Here is a 23027-nt window from a genome sequence, read left to right as displayed (position 1 = left end):
AAATTACATTTCGTTTATACGGTGTACGTACTCCACACTGCCATCAGCCATGTAATATGTCACGAGTCGATTCGCATCTCATATTCTCGCGGCACCTGCTATTTACTTAAATGCACCTAATAATTAAATACCTTTATTCAATGTCATTCTCTGTCTACCAAAACCAACTATCCCTGTAAACGTATTTAAATATATGTAGTTTCTGATGTGATAACTGATAATAATATATGCGCACAGGAATGGTTTTTCTCAAATGTCTAGTGTATTTTGATTTTGCGTTTATACTATTTATACGGAACTTCCTACAGGCGGCCCTAGCACAATCATGATGTGAAAGTTTTTCTTGAAAAAAATGAAACATGTAAATCTTTTAACGTATATTAAATTTAAATAAGCTAGACAACACGACACACGATAGCCGAGAAGAATGCCTAAGTATTTAAATTAAAACAACTGACAAATACTCACTTTTTTAATGACAATTATTATTATCGACCATTTTTAAGCGGTTCGAAACGGGCAATTTTTTAAGCGCTTGCGGTCGCGTATACAGCCCGTGGTCAGTGATCGCTGCAAATTAATAATCATTAATCATTAGTCTCATTGCGTTATAAAAGTAGGTAGCGAAATGACGTGCAAGATTTCTGCGTATGTATGCACGTATGAAATGTATTAATATCACCAATCGACGATCGTCGGTCAACAAGGTGAAACTTTTTTCGCCATGAAACGTGTTTATTTTGTTCATAGTACCTATATAGATATAGCCGGTATAGATCAACATTCAACACTAGTAATGCGGAAATAGGTAGGTAAATATTTGTAATCATATTTGATTCATTAATATTCGAAGTCCCTCTACTACTCCTTTCACTAGACTTTTTGTCTATGGGCACGTAGGTAAAGTTTTTACTGTCAATAATGTTGCAGGTCACAATTTCACGTCTCTGGTAAAAATAACATAGGACGTTGGTAAATAATAATAATACTACGACTATCAAACGTATGGAAACTTTTCACGTAGGTATCTACATAATTGTATCATCAATTGTACACTTTTTCTTCAAACAGTTAAGCATTGACGACTGACAAAAATCGTAGGAATAAAATTATTTTTCCACAGATAGGTTTTTTTTTCTCAGTTGAGGTCTCTGATAACCACGATGACTGCTGTTTAATTGTATCTCAAATTATAACTATAGCACGTACCGAGTAGACTAATAGACTAGGTACACCACTAAATGATATATTATGTTATGAATTACTTAATCCAGTTGTTATTTATGGTCTATTGACATAAATATATGTACTTTTATATTTATTTAAACACAAAAAAATCATTACATTCATAAGCTAAAGCTGCTAATACTCTAGGGCAGCTGGGCAGGAACCAGGGGGTGTGGAATGGTTTTGTATTAGCCATTATTTGAAAACAAATAACTGTAAAATCACGACTTTCAGTTAAAAAAAAAAATGCTATAGTACAAAAAACGACTGATATGTTTCATTGAACAATTTTATTTAAATTTAGTGGACATTAATACATAAGTCTTAAATTTAGAAAAACATTATTTTATTATAATAAAATTGAATTTTAGTTTATATTTTAAGGGTCTCGATATTGATGTACAATTCATTGAGTAAGATCCTCAAGAGTCAAGTTCTCGATCTCTGCACTTGAGTTTAGTCATGAACTTAAAAAATTATGCATAGGTACAATTTTTAAATTATTCGAATGCATACCTAACCAGAGATAATAATGACGATTATGACGCCGTGTCTGTACTCCGTAGTATATAGTATAGATGTCTTATCATAAATTCATAAGCCGTTGGCGATTCAAAGTGATATTCAAATAACTAAGATGGGAATTAATAATAATTATAAGCTATAAAACATTAAAAAATGCAATACCATTTGTTATAGTACTTTTTTTTTTTTTAATAACATTTGACCATATTGCACATCAAAACAATCACAATTAAAAATATTATGTTCTATAAGCTCATAATAATTAAGTGTCTGATAATTTATACATTGTTTACAAAAAAAAAGCTCATTATCAAACTGTATATAAAAAATAAAATGCTGTACTAAATTTAAAAATATTATACAAATTCAACATAAATTTGAAAAAATATAAATGTATATTTTGTATATTACCATATATTTTGCAACCAGATGTACCATTACTGCTGTTAGGTGAAAATAGATTTTTCTACCCAACTATTTATTGTCTTTTTATAAATTCTATATTGATGTTAATCCTAAAAATAACTAAAAATTGCAAACATAAATGAAAGATAAATTAAATGATTTGTTTGAATAAAAATTAAAATGACAGAAAAAAATCCATTAGTGCTAAAAATGTATTAAGTAAAACTTCCATAGAAGCACTTCAGTATTTTATAAGGAATTAAGTAATAGTGTTATATTGCTTAAAAAGGATAATTATTAAAAACATTAAATACAGATTTTAGTTGCAATAATTAGTTCTAATAATTTCTGATAAAAGTTAATATTAAGTACTAACTGCTAAGAACACAAAACAAAATCGGCTAACCAACTTATTGAGTACATATGGTGAGCAGTTACACAAAAAAGATTCATACCAATAACAGATTTAAAATAATTTAACAAATAAAACCAGACTAAAAAATGTTAATTAAAGACTAAACAGTTCTTCCATGATCCAAGTACAAAAAAATTAAGACAACTTTGTTGCACGATTTTCATTTTACAATATACACAATTGATACATAATTCAACAAATAAAAATCACATGATGAATACTATAAACGTAGAATTATGTATAATATTATTATATAAAATCATTATAATATAATTGTTACAAATTACACAACATTATATTACAAAAAATTGACAATATTATCACGGTTTTCACATGAAACCGTACAACAAGTTGTAGTCTTTTAATAAGTATATAAGTGCACAAATATTAAAATAAAAATTAATATAATATTTATTAATTTTATCACCAATTAATTAACTTAATTTTAAATAATATTCAATTAAAATGTTTTATAAAAATTCTAATTGTTTTGTTTGAAAAAAAAAAAATATCACAATAAAAATATTTCTACTAAAACAATGATAACTTGTCTATTTAAAATAATTAAATTAAAAAAATTATAGTTACCTACAGAAAACAAATTTTGTACACAAAGACGTACAGAAATTCAGATCACAAGGTAACAGGAAATATAATTAAAAATAACTTACTCATATTTATTTAAGTACAACAACAATAGTTTCAAGGGATAAAGAAGAAGATATACAATTTCAAAAAAAAATTTTTTTTATAAGTTTACAGATGTTTCACTGGTACAAAATGAAAGAAAATTACTTATTCAAGCACCCTGTGTTAACAATTTGTATTTTTTAATTTTCCTTTCTTGTGTAGTGTATAATTAATTGAGTAACACAAATAAAAATTATATTAAATCAATACAGTTTTATCAGTTTTTGTAGAACTCTTCGATTAAATCTTTGTATTTATCATTCACCGCTGGACGCTTGACTTTTAATGTAGGACCTGAAACAGTCAATTATTTACATTTGTAGCTGTTTATTAACAAAACTTTTAATAATTATCAAGAAAAATAAAGTAATATTCATATATGCAGCTCATTAATATTGAAATGAAGGATAATAAATTATTGATATAACTGTTGAGACCATAATCATTGAAATAATGAAATATAATCATTTAAATATCTTTGAAACACATTCAAAACATTTAGAAAATCACTTAAACTACTCATTTAATGGCAGTAAAATATCATAATATATGACAAAAAATAAAGAGAAATATCTATAAAATAGTATTTGTTTTAATATAATGTAATAAACAATAGATAAAAGTAAAATTTGGATTTTTAATTTGCTTACCTAATTCACCAGTAGGCAAGGAGAAATCAACAGGTAGAAGTGTAAATTTCTGGATTTTCTGTGCATTAGATATAGCTTTCTTGTTTGCTGCATCAATACCTTTTTGTATGGCATCCATTACTTCTTTAGGTTTATTTGCTACAACCTCTGACACTTTGGTAAAATTACAATTAAGTGACGATAGCCATGTAATCACTTCAGGTGTTAAAGTGTCAAGTGGCTCAGCAGTTTCAGCATTTACTTCACACTAAATACATACAATATAATATAATTATACTAATAAAAATGTCTAAAAAAAATAAAACACTAAAGTATACCTTTAAAGATAACAATATTGACAAAAATTTTCTCTTGTCTCCTATTAAGAAAGCATTGCTAATAACTGGTAATTCAGCTTTAACATTATTTTCAATCAAAACAGGAGGTATGTTCTCTCCGCCTGCTGTGATTAATAACTCCTAAAATCCAAAACAACAAAAATATAATTATATATGTTACAAATTTTACTTTATTTAATTTCCCATACCTTTATCCTTCCAGTAATAGTAACATATCCTTTATCATCTATTTGGGCAATATCACCAGAATGAAGCCATCCATCAGTGTCTAAGGTACTTTCGGTTTTATCTGGCATATTCAAATAACCCATAAACACATGACGTCCATAAACACACAACTAAACATGTTATATTAAATTAATATCGGTTTAAAAAAATGTAAATTATATGTATATGTGTTACGGTAAATGATGTTAAATGGAAATTAACGTTATTCACCGGTTATTAACGTTATTTACCAAATATACAGGTAATTATCGTTATAAACTGGATAATCACGTTAATGACCAAATACACAGGTAATTGATGTTATAAATCAGATAAGCGCATGAATCTCAAATACTACAATTTGAAAAATTATGTAAGTACCCAGATATTTTTAAAAATAGAATAAATGCATTATTATTTTTTATTTATTTTTACAAATTTTACTCCCATGACATTTAATATAACATAATTTTTCAGCCCCAAGGTAGGCACAATGCTTATTATTATTACAACTAGTCTTGCAATGACAACGCTGGTACCTTCGAGGGCTCGCAACCGAATTATTACTAGCTACTTCCCTCAGTGTCAACTGTCTACCATATGCTAATTTTATCACATTGTCCATGTCTAATAGATTTTATTTGCAAACAGCTATTTTTGGCATGTGAAATAATATTTAAGAAAACTATATTCCGTACTTATAAAATAATAAAACAAATTTTAATTTTAATAGTATATTTTTTCATTAAGAATTAACTTACAGAGTTTGTATAAATCATGTTCAACTTGAGTGACAACTGATAGTATATTTTGCATAGAACCACGAGCTCTATCAACGTTTGGTATAAATACACATACAGTTAAGCCTATTTCAAGCTGAGGAAACTTTTCTTTAGAAAATTTTATCATTTCCTCTCCTTGTTTTTCTAAATTTTTTTTTGAATTTTTACATACAATACAAATATTTTCTTGACAATCATCAAAAAAATATTTAAAATAATTTTCAAATATTTATATTTTAGTTTTATTTTTGTTATATTTAAAATTCGGAAATTTATCGTTAAATAATTAAAAAATATTTAAGTACCAAGTTCCGAATTTTTTTCTGCGATTTTTATGATTTAATTTCCGATTTTGTCTTCTTTGATGATTGGTTCTTTGGTTATTTTTTTAAATCTTCCGCAATAACCTCTTTTATTTTATAATCAGATCAAAATTTCCCAAATCATACGGTTATTAACGTTATTCACTAGAAAATAACGATAATTCCCACATTCGTAGGTAAATAACGTTAATAACCGGCGAATAACGTTAATTTCTGATATAACATCATTTACCGTAACATATGTATTGTAGAAAACAAAAATGTTGGTTTTACCTCGCCGTTACCGTCCTTATCAGGTTTGTCGATTTTTGACCTAACTCCTTCTAATGTTTTTCCAACACCAGCAACATTTTCATCGATTGGATTACTCAGCGTATGTGCACCTCCACACTCAGACATTCCAAATGCCTATTAAACCCAAATAAAATTAATTTAAAGTCCAAAAAATTGTTAAGAGTAATATCATATTACTTCGCATAAGGGTATATCCAAACTCATAAAATACTTCTTTATATCTACTGATATAGGAGCAGCAGCTGAAATAAAATATTTACATCTATCGAAACCAATAGCACTTTTGATGCGACTAAATATTAACCATCTGAAGAATTTATACGAATATGTTTCTCTTTCAACTCTGTAACAAACATATTTTAAATTAAATAGTATAAAATAATAATTGGTTTATAAAAACAACCATCAGGTTTAACATTTCAAAATTATATTTTTATTAAACACAAATTTAAAGTTTCTAAACAATAAAAAATATGTTTTGTTAGAATAATAATGTCTAGCATTAAGTGTACTAACCCTTTCATTGCATCTTCATAATGATTTAAGCCAACTTCTTTAGCCCAATCAGCAATGTATTTTTTCAATGAACCTGATTTTCGGCCAATACTCACTAACTTTTCATTGATTTTTTCCCAAACACGAGGAACACCCAAAAACACTGTAGGTCTAGCAGCTTGAAGTGTACTCACTAAAGAACCCTAAAATAAAAATAATTAATTTATCAATTAAATAAGTATACAATATTATGTATTAAAAAATTTTAATTTTCATAAACAAACCTTTAAAGCGTCTTTTTCACCAAAATATACTTGAGCCCCTAAAGTGATCGCACTATATATATCAGTGATCTATAAATATTAAATATTATTAAAAAAAATAATCATAAGCTAATGTACATGTACGTACTTGTGCTGCTACATGACTCAAAGGTAAATATGATACAAGAACTTCTTTGCCATCGACTAAGGACAAAAATGTTGTGATCATATGTGCATTATATGTGAGATTATCATGACTAACCATGACAGCTTTTGATGCACCTTCAGTTCCAGACTAATTTTAATATATATAAAATAATACTTTTGATATAAAACAAAGATATTTTGATAAAATATTTAAATATAAATTACCGTAAAAACTAATGTACAACACTCATTGACTCCCATGGTTTTCAAAATAGCATTTAATTTTTCATCAGATTCAGCTAATCCAATTCTCATTACATCTTCCCACTATAAAAAATATAAAAATGAAATTAATTGTAAGGTAATTTTAAAACAATAAGAAGCCAAAATCTAAATTTAATTTAAAAACCATAAATTTACTATACCTAAGTATACTATTTAAGACTTTCATGACATTAAAATGACCTACATATGTATTATACAATATGAACATACTTCAATGTAAAACACTCATTATCTTAAAAACTATCAATATTTTTATGATGTAAATATTAAATTATTAAAAAATAACATTTGTGAGAAAAAAATTTAATTTTTTACTTTTATAATGACATGTTTTTTTATTTTTTTTTTTAGTCCATTACTCCATTTATCTAAGCTTTAAATACTTGTAAAATACTCATTCAAAATTCGATTTTTATATACCAAAATACTCTAAACAATTTTCTGCTTTGAAATATAAAATTAAAATGTATTTACTGGTCATTCAAAAAAGTAAAGCTTGACAAATTAAAATAATAAATAGTAAAAACTACCATTTTTTCCAAAAATGTTGATAAACAATTATTGAAATTTGTTTAAAATATAAATTATCAAAACATTTGTATTGAAAATGTTTGAAAATTCATAATTGAAAAAATATACCACTACATATTATAATAAAACATTTTTCTAAAATATGTACTAATTCAAGTAAATTTAAAATACTATCAGGAAAAAATTATATAACTAAACTAATAACTTACAGATAAAACACCCTCTTCAGTAGGTTTTCCTTCATACTGAATGATGGCTTTCAAGTGGGGTAATTTACTTTTTACTGATAGTATTTTCTCTAATTGTTTGCTATCTTCAACTACAGCTATATTTGCTTTACTTGTCTCTAAACAGTGGAAACAAGCATCCACAAGATTTGTTGTATACATTCCAGCAGCGAAACCACTTCATTAACAATAAATAGTTATTTAATACATTTTAAGACGTTAATAAATATTTAAAAAATAAAATAAGACTTATATAACTGCATTATGCATTGAATATATGAAGTAAAAATATTATTCTGTGGTCGAACTGTACACTAAATTATAAGAGAAAAAAAATTATTTTACCCAGCATAAATAGCACCCAAGTCTGAATAAAACCATTCTGGAGAATTAAAACCGATTATACAAACACCATGAAATCTTTCAAGGCCCAACTTTATAAATGCTTTGGCAACAGTTCGTACATTTTGTTCATATTCTCTAAAAATAAATTTTATGTTTAATAAGATTAAGTACTTGTGAGTGAGTATAATTTTAACAAAAAACATACTTGTAAGTAACTTTGACCCATTTATTGTCAGATTTATAATTTAAAGCAGGTAGATCTCCATATTTTTCAGCACTTCTAGTTAAAAGTCCAGGTACAGATATGGGAGTAATATCTGAACCAGCCTCAATTCTTAAAGTAACTCGACCATTCGCTTCACTTGTATATTTTTGAGAAGCAGGTAAAACTTGGTCTGGCCCATCTAAATATGAAAAATTGCATAATTATAATAAATATCTCATAACTCAATATTAAACAATTCTGAACATCTTAACTTAATTTAAAAGCTTATTTTTATAAATAATATTTAACTAATAAATTTAAAATTAAGTCTATAAAATGAGTTCATATTAATATAAAGAAAAAAAACTAATACTTACAGTTTTCTGCTGGTTTTGAGTTGTCAAAACTTCAATAAGAAACATAAAAAAATAAAGGAAAAAAATTTAAATAATAATTTTAAAAATTATCAATGTAAAATCAAAATGATTAACTTTTAAAGATGATTTCTTAAATACTAACCTCATTTTTGTGTTATTTTCATCAACAACACTAGGTAAAAATGAATTCTGTAAAGCAAAATAGTAATATTAGTGAACCAAATCAAGGAAAATATTTCTAAATAAATTTAACTATATTTTATATTTAATTCTATACATTAACTTAGTAAAAAAATTAAATTATGGTTAATAATAACTAACCTCTTTTATTTTATATTGATTTCCACCATTTTGCATAACACTTGGAATAATATCACCGTCATCACTCATAATGAATTAAATAAGTACTGAAAAAATAAAAATAGAGATCAATTATTATTAGAGCAGATTACAAATCATTATATATTTTTGATCCAATTAGGAAAATAAATAAATTTAAAATGTGATAACATAGATATATCTAATTAAATACTTCAATTATATTAATACATTTTAAAATAATTATATTTCCATGATTTATGGTAGGATTGGTTTAAAACCAAAGTTCATTTTTATTTTCTTTATATACTTAATACAGCAATATCTATATTCTATACATAACAAAACTTTTAATTAGCTTTAAAATGAAAGATAAACATATATATATATATAGACACTATTTATAACATTTTATCACAGAAATAAGTATAATAAACTTTTTAAACATTTTCAATGATTCAAAAAAGTATTTATATAAAGTATTATATTTTAAAGATATCACATTATAGTAAAACCCAAAATGTCTTTAGAATTTAAAATTATTTTCTTTTTTCATCAATTATTGTTATATTTTAAATTGCAATAATGATTTATAAAATCAATGAGGCATGTGTAGTTTATATCATAGGTAATAATTATAATCTACAAGTATTTATAGTTTTTTTTTTTTTTTTGTTAATCAGTTTTATTTATTATGCCATTGAACATGTAAGTACAATATATCTATTTTAAAATATTATTTTTTATCATATAATTTAAACTATATTGATGAACATTTTTTTTATAAACTTATGTATAAATATATTAAAATACCTAATTATCCCAAATTTTGTTAATGATTATTAAATTATAATATTTATATAAATTAACAATAGATTTTTTTTGTACATACACAAATAAACACCATTTTGAAAACTTATAAGTAATCTGACCTTACAATATTTAAGTACATTTACTAATTTCAAGTCTTCTTTAGGAAAGTATTCTAAAATGACCTTCAATTTAAAAACATATCAATATTTAACATTGCTTATAAATTTTATTTGAGATAAAATAAACACAATCATTAAAAAAATATATAAATCAATGTTCAAAATTACAGTGTGATGTGTGAATTTACATAAAATTCCTACTCTATAAAATCAATATTTTAGAATTTTTTTTAATAAAATTTATCAGTAGAAATTTGAAATATGTGACTTTGATATTTACTATAAGTACATGATTACAAAAAAAACTACATAGGTGATATCAAAAAATAAATAATAAAAATATCTACAATGTTAATAACTGTTAAGTATTATGTTTACAATAACACAGGTTGATCAAAAATTTATTATTTTAAAAGTTTAATATGTTATTTATCCATAAAATGTAAATAATTTAACAGTAAAAAATTTACTTCATAAATTAAGATAACATAAAATAAATTTATAGTTGATCTAAGTGAGAGATCAACAGTAATTAATTGACTTAATCAATGCAGATGTATATGCAAGTGAACTTTCTATAAAATATAACCTAATTACAGTATAAAGATAAATTGATTATTCACCAACAATAAAAATGTAAAGTTGCCAATAATTTTGTTGTAATTGTGAATAATAGCAAATCATTAAATTAGTAGGAATTTATAATTGAGCACTTAAATCATTTTTAATGAAAAATGTATGTTTATGTAAAAAAAAATTATAAAAGCATTTTTTCAGAGAAACTCTAATTATAATAATTATATTATTACACTTGATTATAATTTACTAACTACCTACCACTACATGTCTTTTATTTTTAATGTAAAAGCCAAAACAAATACTTACACTTTGACTTGAATTACATTCATAGAATAGTTATAATTATTGAGTAATAACAATAGAAACCTTGAACCATTCAGTACATTCAATTACATAATTATTTTAATTTATAGAACAAAATTTTATGAGAACTAGGTAATCACTTCATACAATTAAAGAAAGTAATAATAAATATTTTTTAATTTCAAATTTTAATTTAAGTATCAGATCTAAGAAGAAATCAGAAAACAAGGATATGGAGCTACTAAAATATTTATTGAAACAGGTTTAGTTTAAAATCAAGTTTATTTTGCATCTGTTATTCAAGATGACCTCAAATATATATAAACCTAAGATCAACTAATCTTATTAAAAATTAAATGCCAACTTACTATTTTTTATGCTATAAAAAAATAATTTCAATTTAATAACCTATTAATAATTATAGATACCAAATAGGTATTTAATTTAATAAATATATTTTTTTATTTACTAATTATTTGTATTCAAATTGCTATTAGGTAGAGGATAAGACAGAAATATATCTTTTATTGTTAATAATTATTAAAGAAAATAAAAATTAACTAAATCATTAAGCAATCAATGAAAAAAAAAGTGGGCAGTTCAATAAACTTAATTATTTATATATTATTTTGATAAATATATTACAATGCCTAAGCAGGAGCGACAAGATTTTAGAGTCCACATAATACATCTTTTAATTAATCTGATTCTATAAATGCTTGTCACATAAGAGATTTTATAATAATGTAACAACATTTTGCACAACATTTAATGTGACGTTATCATGTATGGTTAAAAATAAATATAATAATGATAATTTGTTTTCAAATTGTATTGAATAAACATTATATAAATTAATTATAATGAAATAAATAAATAATAATAAAGTATACAAAAAAAATTGACAGGTAGTTGATTTCAATTTATTCTTTTATTATCAATGACTAATGGCAAAAATCAATAATGATAGTTTAATTTTTATAAATAAAATAATAAAATTAAATCAATTTAATTTAATTTAGCTGTATACTTATTGTATTTATTTATGACGAATGCCATAAGTTTTTTTTTACGTTTAATATTTTCTGATCATAAAACAATGTAATTAATCCGATTTTTCTGACTAAAATTCTAACAATTCTTTTAAAATTAAATAAATGTGTGAATAAGAGTGATAAAATTATAAATTACTAGTATAAAATGAAAATTTTTGAAATCTTTAGTTTTTCTACAAAAAGTTAAAGTCTTATCATTAAGGTACTACTAAATACTCTTAAATTATTTTTAAAGTGTATAGGTATTTCTAACTTAAGAATGTTGATGGCTTTTTTGCTCACAATTCTGGTGAAAATAAGCTTTCATTTTCAATACTACTATTCAAAATATTATCAGTAAACACATGTCCTAAATCATCATTGAAACAAACACTTATTTTATTTACTTCATTACATGTAAAGAAAAGTATAATGAAAAAATGTTCCAACTATTTTGTTACTTATGATATGTTGTACAAAAAAAAAAAAAAACCATGATCTCAGTATACTTGTGTTGATTGTCAAACAGGTTAGTGATCAAACAGGTAACCAATGAGTTTGAGCTCAGATTAGTTCCTCTGTTAAAATGATATATTCTATATAGATAATAATTATTATCAATAATTTTAAAATATAAAATTAGATGAACAAAATTTTATAATGACGGTGCAAATTCATTTTATCTAGCATCATGTAAATGAAAAGGTACATGAAGAATCATGAAAAGCCACATAGTAAAGGTTAGCAGAGGGTGCTTTATACTTAGGTAATAAAACTGACTGATTTTATGAAAATAAAAAAAAACCTTATTTATAAATACAGATAATAATTAGATAACGAGGATTTACAGATTTATTTGATATTACTATATGAACAATATATTTTGATATATGACAATTTTAAAACGAATACTCTGACCAAGGTTTATTCCAACTACTAGTCTATAAAAAAAAAAATGAAACATAAGCGAGTAAATAATTTGATTAGTGGAAAATTAATTTGTATAGGTACCTAGTGTTATGACTTATGACTCATAAAATACACAAGGTCTTAGTATTAACTAATTGTCTACATACATAGTAACTCATTCACAGTTTTTATAGCTTGTATGATTAAACAAAAATTTCAAAATGTTTCTATTAAATAAAATAGAATCATAAAAGCATATAACAACATCAAAATAATAATTGTTAAAAACATTTTAAATATTACAAACATATTTTTATGATACCAAGGTAATTAAAAATTAATACATAATATATTAAAATTTAAAATGCACCTAATCTACCTAATTTAATTTTTTTTAAATACTGATTAGTAATTACATTTAATAACATATTAGATATTTACCTAATTAATGTAAATGTAGGTAAGTATCTAATTGGAATTTAACAGTAAGACATAGATGAGATTCATTTTATAAGTAGGTACCTAATAAACTGGAACTCAGTAATACATTCTAAAATATCTTCTACATAATTTAAAATGAAATAAAACACTTTTACCAAAAACATATATTAAAATACATATTATGCTTTTTATACCTACATCTATACTATAATTTACTCCAAGTTAATATGTTATTGAATTGTGTTGAAATAAATAAATAAATACCGAACTGTGGATTCTATGAGAGTAAATATTAGATGGAAAGGTAGTCATTAAATAAGAAAGTAGGTACATATTATTAACCACTTATCAAGCAAAGTTATATCAAAGAACAATTTTGAAGACATACATATTAGGTATTTTTCCAACACATGTAGTCATACAATATATATACATATGACTATAAGAATAACTAATATCTTTGAACATAATATCTTTTAAAATTACTCAACAATCGAAAATAAAAATCATAACTTTTACACACAGAATTTGTGTTTTTAAAATAAATACTTGGTTAAAACATCAATATATATTTAATAATGCACCTAAATAATAGGTTAAGAAACTAACATTCAAGGACAGTTATTTCAAGATTTAAGTAGGAAGTGCAAATCCATATATATTTTATTAGTTTAAGTAGATATACCTAGAATATTTATTCTAACTTGATTTTAGATAATCTGTTAAAAAAAAATCAATTGGTTATTTTATATAACTGAAGATAGATATGTACAAAAATATTATACATGTATGCATTACAATAAATAAGTATTTTAAGCCCATATTATACTGATTTACCCATCAGTCAATCGATAAATGCATTTTTTGGTGTTTACTGACTTTAATCTATCAATCGGGATAGTTAATCAATCAACTAATATTGAGCCAGTGTAATACTAGTTTTATATCTACATATTACAATACTAAAATTATCTAATCACTTAATACACATACAGTCATGAGTATATAACTAAATTAATAAAGTATGAAACTTTTAATAGCACAATAATATAATATTCAAACAATGTATAAAATACGAATATTGTAGACTAAAAATTGCTTATCTTGTGTTAATAATGACTATTTAAAATATATAAGGCTTCTTATATTAACGAAGAGCATACTCAAGCGTATGTAAAAATATAACAAAAAGAAATAGTCTATAATTATCTACCTACAAGGAAAAACCCTAAAGCTAAAGCTAATTTTTTGGGGTTTAAATGTACCTACCCATAAATAATCAAATTCTGAAAATAAATTCAACTACTCATATATGTACAAAATAAAAACAATAAAAAAAAAAAAAATGTAAAAATGCATAAGCACATAGATAAAATAATTTACAATTACATAGATAGGTACAAGGATAGATACCTACTACTTAACTACTTATTAATATGAACCTAAAAGAATATACATTTACTTACTAATGAAATAATTGTATGTACCTACCTAACATTTGTATGATAATATTATGGAAAGTACACAATCTAAATTATAATCAAGCGTTTAATGAAGTCAACTAAACAAACAATAAGGTGTAAAAACTTTTATTCAATTCAAATTTATCAGTTGGCCGCGCAAAACGTCCTGACCTCTGTGTCAGACGTATTATCATAATCCACACACACACACACACACACACACACACACACACACACATACACATACACAGATCAGGTACACGATATTAAGCAGAAAGTGTAAAACAAAATAGTATACGTTTGTATTGGCAATAAATGAAAAATCACTTATTGGCTTATCAAAATTAAAAGAGGGTACTGAAGGTAATATCAATATATTATATTATATTATACAAAGGTGGGCCCGGTCGTAGTTTATCTGACGACCATCGTCCCCTTCGTGCAAAGTAAAATGCAGTATTTACCTTTTCGTCGGATGTCGAATTAATACAGAAAACAATCTTATTATCTCTTCAGCCACTGGGGAAACCAAGTTAGAAACGTACTTTAGCCACAGTGAAAGTTCAGACAGACATACCGACAGCGACAATACTGACTCTTAACGTAGTTCACGAGAGACGACGGCACTCGAATGAGTAAACGGCTATTAGTGCGAGCGCCGAGCAGTGACTGACAGACGCGGGACGACAGTCGGCGATGGCAGTGAATTGTAGAACCGGCTACAAAAGTACGAAATCCAAATGACTCGTAACTTCCTCCTCTTTTAATCACTTGAACCGGCTGTTGTTCGTATCGCGTTGAAGTCGGCGATAAGCAAATTTTACTACTTTTAATTAGGTGTACACTGCAGTCGTGATTTAAATGATGAAACAGTTTAATAATAAACGGAAAATTCCGATAACGCGAGCGACAGACGTCCCGGGGGCCCACGTTTGTCGTGGACGACGGATGAGTGTTGCAAATTATTTATAAATATAATTACATTACACATACATATATATACTCATAAAATGATATTGTATTATTATTATTAACGCGACGGCGGCCGATAATCGACACGGTATAGTGTGCGTAAGAAATAATAATTACAACAATTTTGTGCAGCGTAAATAATGATTGTTCTATAGTTGCGAATTGCGATTTTTACTTCGCAAGACTCGTGCGCGGACAGGTAAATTCTCCTAAGGTGACAACGTCGACACTTCAACAGTGACACGCACATACACTGGCGGGCGGTCTGCTCTACACGGTCCACGGTCGTGGAAACGGTTACGGAATTGGAAATCGGTGTTAGTGCAAAGGTGATCGCTTCCGATCGAATCGCGACAGCGTGACGTCACCTCGTTTGCACGTACACGAGGTTGCTACCGCTACGTCGTCATGGAACAAACAGAACCGCGGCTGCACCTAGGACCCGACGACCCGGCTTGAACGAACCGGCCGTACGCGCACGTGACGACGTGGTCAACGCTCGACCCGGCGACGTATGGCTGGGCGGGCTTTCTCGATCGCACCACTTCGGCGGCGACCAATGGGAAACGCGCTCACAGACCAGGCCGCGGCGCTAAGTAAAATACTGAATTGCGAATTGCGAATTCCGCGCGCGTCACCGATCGAGGCGTACTCTTGCATGCGTTTCTTCACTTCCTTCTTTCGATTTTTGTGAAAAATATTATGTGTAAAATCGGATTAAAAATACAAACTATATCAAGCTAATAACATATTTAATAAATCATCGCGACCCGATTTTCAGTCATGAACGCTTTTAAATATTAAAACAATATTATATAATGTTGTTGACCGGGTTTTTTTAGACGGGTGTCCGTGATTATTTTTCGCTTCAAGGTTATCATTGTTGTTGTTATCGTCATCATCATCGTCATGCCATTCACCACTATCATTATCATCGTCACCGATCATCATGACATTCGGTTACCTTGTACTAGTTGTACAGTATGTACAATATTACAGTAGTATAATATACTGATTACTCGTTTACTTCCTACTTGTATCGGATCGTCGGGACCAAATATCGGTACAATCTCACCTCACACGAATACACGATTATATAACAACCATCATGCGTACAATTAGCAAGTAATGTTAAAACACAAAAAAAAATCAACAAAGTAATTTTGTAATTATTATGATATTCGACTTTTATTCAAAAAATAAGTTCAACAAAATTATTAAAAATAAAAGTTACCTTGTACATTAGGTCATTTGCCATATTGATGGAAAAATTCAAAAAATACTTAAAATTACTTTAGTTAAGTAGGTAAATATTTACTAAGTAATAAGTATAGGTACCTACCTATACATAAAAATATAAATTCTTAATTTCAAAAAGTACACAACAATATACATTTTTAAGTGCTCATATACAGTATCACAATAATATAATTCATAAAATGGTTAAAAGATTATTAAGATCACATGATAAATTATTCATTCAAAACAAATTGATAACAAAATAAAATAATCATTTTAATTTAGCCTTTTTTATGTTTTTTTTATCAGGAAATGATTTATCTCTAGATGTTTTAGTACTAGAAGAACTTTTGCCAGCTTTGCTACTCTTATAAGCCAATGACATTTTTGTAATATTATTTTTGTAAACATCTTCATGCACTACTATTCGTTTTGGATAATGTACTCCAACCACACAACCAGCTCTTTCTTGAATGGACTTGGGTGCCAACCATGGTTCATATATATACTGATCTGGATACTTAATCAATTCTGGAATATATTTTCTGATGTAATCACCACTCTTATCTGTCTTTTTTCCAAATGCAACTGGACTATAGACTCTAAAAAATTGATGGAAAAATGCTGATGCTGACAACCACATCCAATTGCCAGCATTCATTGACCAATCTGCATCAAGTAATAATTCTTCAAATACAGCTAAACCCTTTTCCCAAGATATCCACAAGTCTCCTCGAGTTAAAAAACATGCAACAGCGTGTCTGGCTAAATGATGTATCCACCCTTCATCTCTCAATTGTCTCATAATGGCATCAATAAATGGATATCCTGTCTTACCATTTGTCCAGGCTTCTAACGCATCAGGATTGTTGTCCCACGGCACTTGACAACAAATTGAATTTCCTTCCATTTTATCAAAATTGGGAGTTGAAGCACCAACAGTATAATAGAACTCTCTCCAATACAACTGACCAATCAGAGACACAGGTGGTTTGGAATGAGGGCTATTACCAATAACTTCTTTTAATCTATAATAAAAATGACTTGCTGATAAACACCCAAATTTCATGTATGGACTTAATACAGTGGTGCTGGGTTTCAGGCTATTTGGTGATGTATTTGGTTTTTCAAATTTACAAACCCATGTCTTATTTTTCATATATTCTTCCAAACGTCTAAGAGCTTCTTTTTCACCACCAGGATATAAACATGGTTTAAGTTCTGCAGGGTTGAAACCCTTCAACGTTAATAATTCTTCTAATGTTGGCACATCAAACTCTTGGTTGTTTAAGTCATCATTAAGTAGACACTCAGAAGGCAATGTATGCGGTGCAGGTATTGGTTGACGAGGATTTGGCATAGAGTCAACAACAGATATAAACTTCTGGTAAGTCATTGGAACGCAACCTCCATTTGCCCTGAGCACAAGTTCCGTGTTATAAATAGTATGTGAGACCTTTTGTTCTACTTTGACACCATGTTTTCTGGCCAGTTGTTCCACTTGATTATCCCTCTCACGAGCATACGGCTCAGTATCCAACTCAAATGTCAACAGTTTTACATTCCATTTAGCAAACAAGTCTGGAAAGACTTCGTGTGGCAACCCTCTGATAACATAAAGCCGTGTGCCCAGTTTCCGTAGTGTAGTGTCCAAGTCCACCAGACTTTGCTGCAAGAACCTCCAACGGTTCGCACCTGCTCGTATGTATTTGCGGAAATAAGGGTCTAATATGTAAATGGGTCTGAGCTTGTAACACTTACCGCTGTTATTTTTCGCTTCGAACGATAGCCTAAATGCCGGGTTATCGTGCAAACGCATACCTTTCCTGAACCAGTGCACGGATGTTTCATGTCCAACGTCAACATTGTTTTTATCCATGTTGTTACTAATGCTACAATATTATGATCTTATTGTATCTTAATCTTGCATATATTAAGTAGACAAAATGATAATCTAAAAATTTACGTTGAGCTATTTAGGACGAAAAAAAATGAAATCACCAAGGTGAAAATTATGTACTCGTAAAGTAATAGGTTAATTACAAGTGTTTTAGTAGTTTTAACTGTTACAGCTTTATTAGCGATATAAGTACAGAAATATTTAATCATTAATATTGTTTATTTGAAAGTCTAAATTTAAATAGTTAAAAGTTTTAACTTGAATCCGAAACGTATGAATCTGTATTATCTAATCAAATAATTTCTGTAGTTATTTGTTATCATTATCGTAATATCGAGTGATAACAGTTGTATTGTGGTTGTATGTTTGTTTTGGTACTCGTATCCTATCGTCAGACCACGATTAAAGTATATCTTTAATCGTGCGTCAGACTGAAGTCTATGAACTATGTTATTATTTAAATTTTGAACTTCTAAGACTATTTATATATTTTTTTTTAATTGTTCGAAGTAATTATAAGAATAACATACAATTGTAGGTAAATACATTATTTTTTTTACAGTAAACATAACAGTTATTGTATTTAAATTAATTGTATCAGTATTGTGAGTTTGTGAAAATATAATAAAATAAAATAAAATTACAACAATAATCAATAATCTATACCTTTTCTATAAAAAAAACTTTAATAATATCACCATTTTTATAATCGTATTAAGGTATTAATTTAAGTGTATGTCCTCTTCCCACTACCATCTTAATAATTATACGTGATTTCCGACTATGGAATTAATAATGAATTCTTCTTGTTGACATTGAATAAAATACACTTTAAAGTAAATATAACCATAACCTTATGCCCATATAACTACTTTAAACTTCAAATACTTAATAAACAAACCATTAAACTAGTATAATATCAGATGATTAAAGAAGCAATACTTTATTGATTTTATAAAGTTGTGTGAAAGTACAGTAAGTAGTTGAAAATATCGTAATAATGGTCGTTTTTAAAATTTGAGAGTGGTTTTGAATAGCAAATTGGATTTAGTTTGTACTTAAGAGAAGTCAAAATTTAAAATTTCCAGCACTGATTTTTATAATCGAACAAAAAACAAAAAATTAAGAAAAAACTGTAATTTTTAGACAAATCCAATATTATTTAAAAATTATTTTTTTGTATCCTTGATTACCAAATTAAATTTATCAAATTTTATCTTTACCTAATTAAATGTAGTTTATAATAGCAAAAGTTGTTAAAGCTTAACAACAACAAAAAAACAAATCATGAAATATACATAGTGATAATATAGGCTAACAGATCGTTTCCGTTCAAAATCGTTTTTCATCATGTATAATGATTAATGACAACTATGGAGTTCATATTAATATATCACACCTATAATAGTGACCCACTCAACACCTAATGTACAACAGTGTAGTACTCACTCCAACACTACATTACCTTTTTTTAAATTTATATTGACATATTATACCTAACTAATATTAATTGTTTTTATAAATATGGCTGGATTTGCCATAACTGCACTTTAGGAAAACAATTATTTTTTAGTTTATCATAAAATAATAACTGATGATTTATAAAAATGTATCTCTGCTTATAGGTACCTACCAATATTATTTAGTATAATAACGTTAGTTTGGTTTTATATAATAAAGAAATTATATATAAAATGATGTTTTATAAATCTTGTTATTTAGTGTATCTACATTTTGAAGACATTTTCATATTCCCTTCAAATTGTTATTCGAAATTGTGCCATCAATATCTACTTGATAATATTATTTATTAGGTATATCGTACTATATAACATTTGTATAACTGTATAAGGATTATAAAATATACGTATATACAGAGTCCAGAGTCTAATGTGGCCAGTGGTCGTTGTTGCCAAAATTAAATAAAAATAATTAATAGAAAATTTTGTTTATAATAATATTGAACAAATATTATTCTTGATAGACACATCGATACTAAATTGAAAATACTGTCGGCTAGAATACAGCTCTGGTAAATTGTGTAGGTATAATGTATACATATTACATAATACAAAATACAAAATAATAAAATGTTAGCTTATTTTTGTATATCATAATTGTATACATGCTGTAACGTGTGTATTATAATTTATAATTAAAAGCAATAATATAGGTAAGTAATAGACACAGATAAATCTATATAAATATATAAAATATGTGTTTTACATTTAGCCATATAAGACAAAATCACAAAGATAAATCTCGTAATCAATGTAATATTTACTATTATAACTAATTATTTATAGAACTGTCATGTTTAACAGAATGACAAGTGTGTACACTGTATAGTTTTAAAATAGGCTAGAGGTCTGCTGAAGCCGAAAATTTGCAGCCCAGATACAATTTTTTTTTGTATAATCTCGGACCGGATAAGTTTGTATTTTTTAAAACACATTGTTATTTAGTATTTGCTATATAAATTTTATAACATCACTCACCAAACTAGCCTTGTTGAAACGCGACGAAAAGTCTTAATCGAAACCAGTGGTATATTGGTATGTTGTACTATTTCTACTGAATGAGCAGACTTGAACATATCACCCACCCATATTTTATCTAAATGTACCCACCTTTTATAAAAGCTCGCATTGTATTCTTCGAATATTAACAAATACACATAGTCATAGATAACGATCTCATAACATAACATCTTTATACGCCCATGTTAATTACAGAATAATAGAACATGTTTATTCATTTTTCGTGTTAAAATAGTTATATTTAAACTAATATAAATGAAGTCGTATTTCTTCTTCAATAAATTATAAATTAATTAATTATACTACTCTAATGATATTACAATATTATAGATATTTAGATGCATCTCTGATTTCTATAGTTTTAGCAAAATAGTACACTTGTAATTATTAACTACCCTTCTTACAATTTTAGCGAATTAGTCACTTCTAAAAAAAATTATTAATACGATATTGAATTCGGAGCATGGCGAGTTTTAAACATATATATAATAATTGAATCGATGATTGCAAAAACGACTCGAGTCACATTTTTTGTAAAATGTCACGAGTCAGATAACTTTGAAAGTCAATAATAAAAAAACATCATATTGGTTATTTATTTACACAAATTATGTATTATCAATGCATAATATATTTCTACAAGTATTCATTTTTAAATAAGAATTTTTTTCAGAATTATTTATATTATACACTTTTTATCAATTATCCAAAAGTTTTGAAAAATTGACACATGTCGTTTCTGCAATCATCGATTCAGTTAGTTTCTATGGTTTTGAGTAAATGAGGAGCTTACACGCTTATTATAGAATAATCAAATACATCATTTCGTATTATAGTCGTCAAATTATCGCGTTTTAACCGGACCCATTAATCAAATAACAAATACTAGCAATATTATAAACCTATTTTCTATGTACAAATATAAATAAATATATATATGAACCTAACTTTGGCCCGGTTTGAGTTTTATTGAATAATTTAAGCAGGTCTTTAGTACCTACTACCATTGATTCTATAAACAATGGTTTATATAATCAATATTATTAGCTAGAAATACATTTTATGTGGTTTTCGATGAATTATAATAAATAACTTATTTACCTATAGAATTGTAGATACTTAATCAATAAATATCCACGATGTATTTCCGTTCATGCGTAGCAAATAATAACATATAGATATATACGTTAGAAAATTCATATCTCAAACACGATAATATAATAGTTAATATTACGGTATTACATTCACCAATAAAATTGATTCGGAGTAATTGGCTTAGAAACACCAGGCACTTATAATGGTCCCTTTTCAACCCGAACTCCAAAAAAATTATGTTACTATATTTTTAATGTTGAATTTAATTTGGTAAAGTTGATAATATGACCAGAAAAAAATGACAAAAGGCTGGAATCACAGATTCAGTAAATTATTGTTGAATATAATCTACTACTATACAAAAATAAATAAAAATTCAAGAGGTAATAAATTAATAATTATGTATATTATGCATAATACACATATTTTAATATATAGGTACTATAGCCAGAAGTGTTCCCATTAATATATATTTTTTTGAGAATATACCATATCATCAAAAATAAACATTTAAATATTTAATACAATAAGAATACCTATTTTTCTTATGGTTTATAGGAGTAAAGCCGGT

At 26.6% G+C, this 23027-nt stretch overlaps 2 protein-coding genes across 3 annotated transcripts; both read right to left on the bottom strand.

The window, feature by feature from the left end:
* Positions 1–3199: 3199 nt before the first annotated feature.
* On the bottom strand, positions 3200–21340 carry LOC112601528 (very long-chain-fatty-acid--CoA ligase bubblegum-like). Of its 2 annotated transcripts, none has more exons than XM_025349211.1 (17): positions 21320–21340; positions 9053–9138; positions 8874–8920; positions 8732–8760; positions 8355–8553; positions 8150–8284; positions 7787–7982; positions 6987–7088; positions 6763–6909; positions 6636–6704; positions 6373–6554; positions 6034–6199; positions 5836–5970; positions 4439–4588; positions 4230–4370; positions 3913–4159; positions 3200–3556 (listed from the first exon to the last, which is right to left on the bottom strand). In XM_025349211.1, exons 2-17 carry the CDS (start codon positions 9119–9121, stop codon positions 3480–3482), a joined length of 2091 nt encoding a protein of 696 aa, XP_025204996.1. In that variant the 5' UTR covers positions 9122–9138; positions 21320–21340; the 3' UTR covers positions 3200–3479. The 2 variants fall into 2 exon arrangements, with proteins under 2 accessions (XP_025204996.1, XP_025204987.1); XM_025349202.1 differs by lacking the exon at positions 21320–21340 and adding an exon at positions 15175–16041.
* LOC112601535 (cryptochrome-2) lies at positions 17158–19234 on the bottom strand. Its single transcript, XM_025349223.1, has 2 exons — positions 18683–19234; positions 17158–18616 (listed from the first exon to the last, which is right to left on the bottom strand). The coding sequence occupies exons 1-2, from the start codon at positions 18798–18800 to the stop codon at positions 17193–17195; spliced, it is 1542 nt and encodes a 513-aa protein (XP_025205008.1). The 5' UTR covers positions 18801–19234; the 3' UTR covers positions 17158–17192.
* Positions 21341–23027: the final 1687 nt, after the last annotated feature.

The sequence above is a fragment of the Melanaphis sacchari genome, unplaced genomic scaffold (genome assembly GCF_002803265.2).
Source record: "Melanaphis sacchari strain LSU unplaced genomic scaffold, SCAv2.0 Contig0_pilon_pilon, whole genome shotgun sequence".
Lineage (NCBI taxonomy): Eukaryota > Metazoa > Arthropoda > Insecta > Hemiptera > Aphididae > Melanaphis > Melanaphis sacchari.
This window is presented reverse-complemented; position numbering and strand designations above follow the sequence as displayed.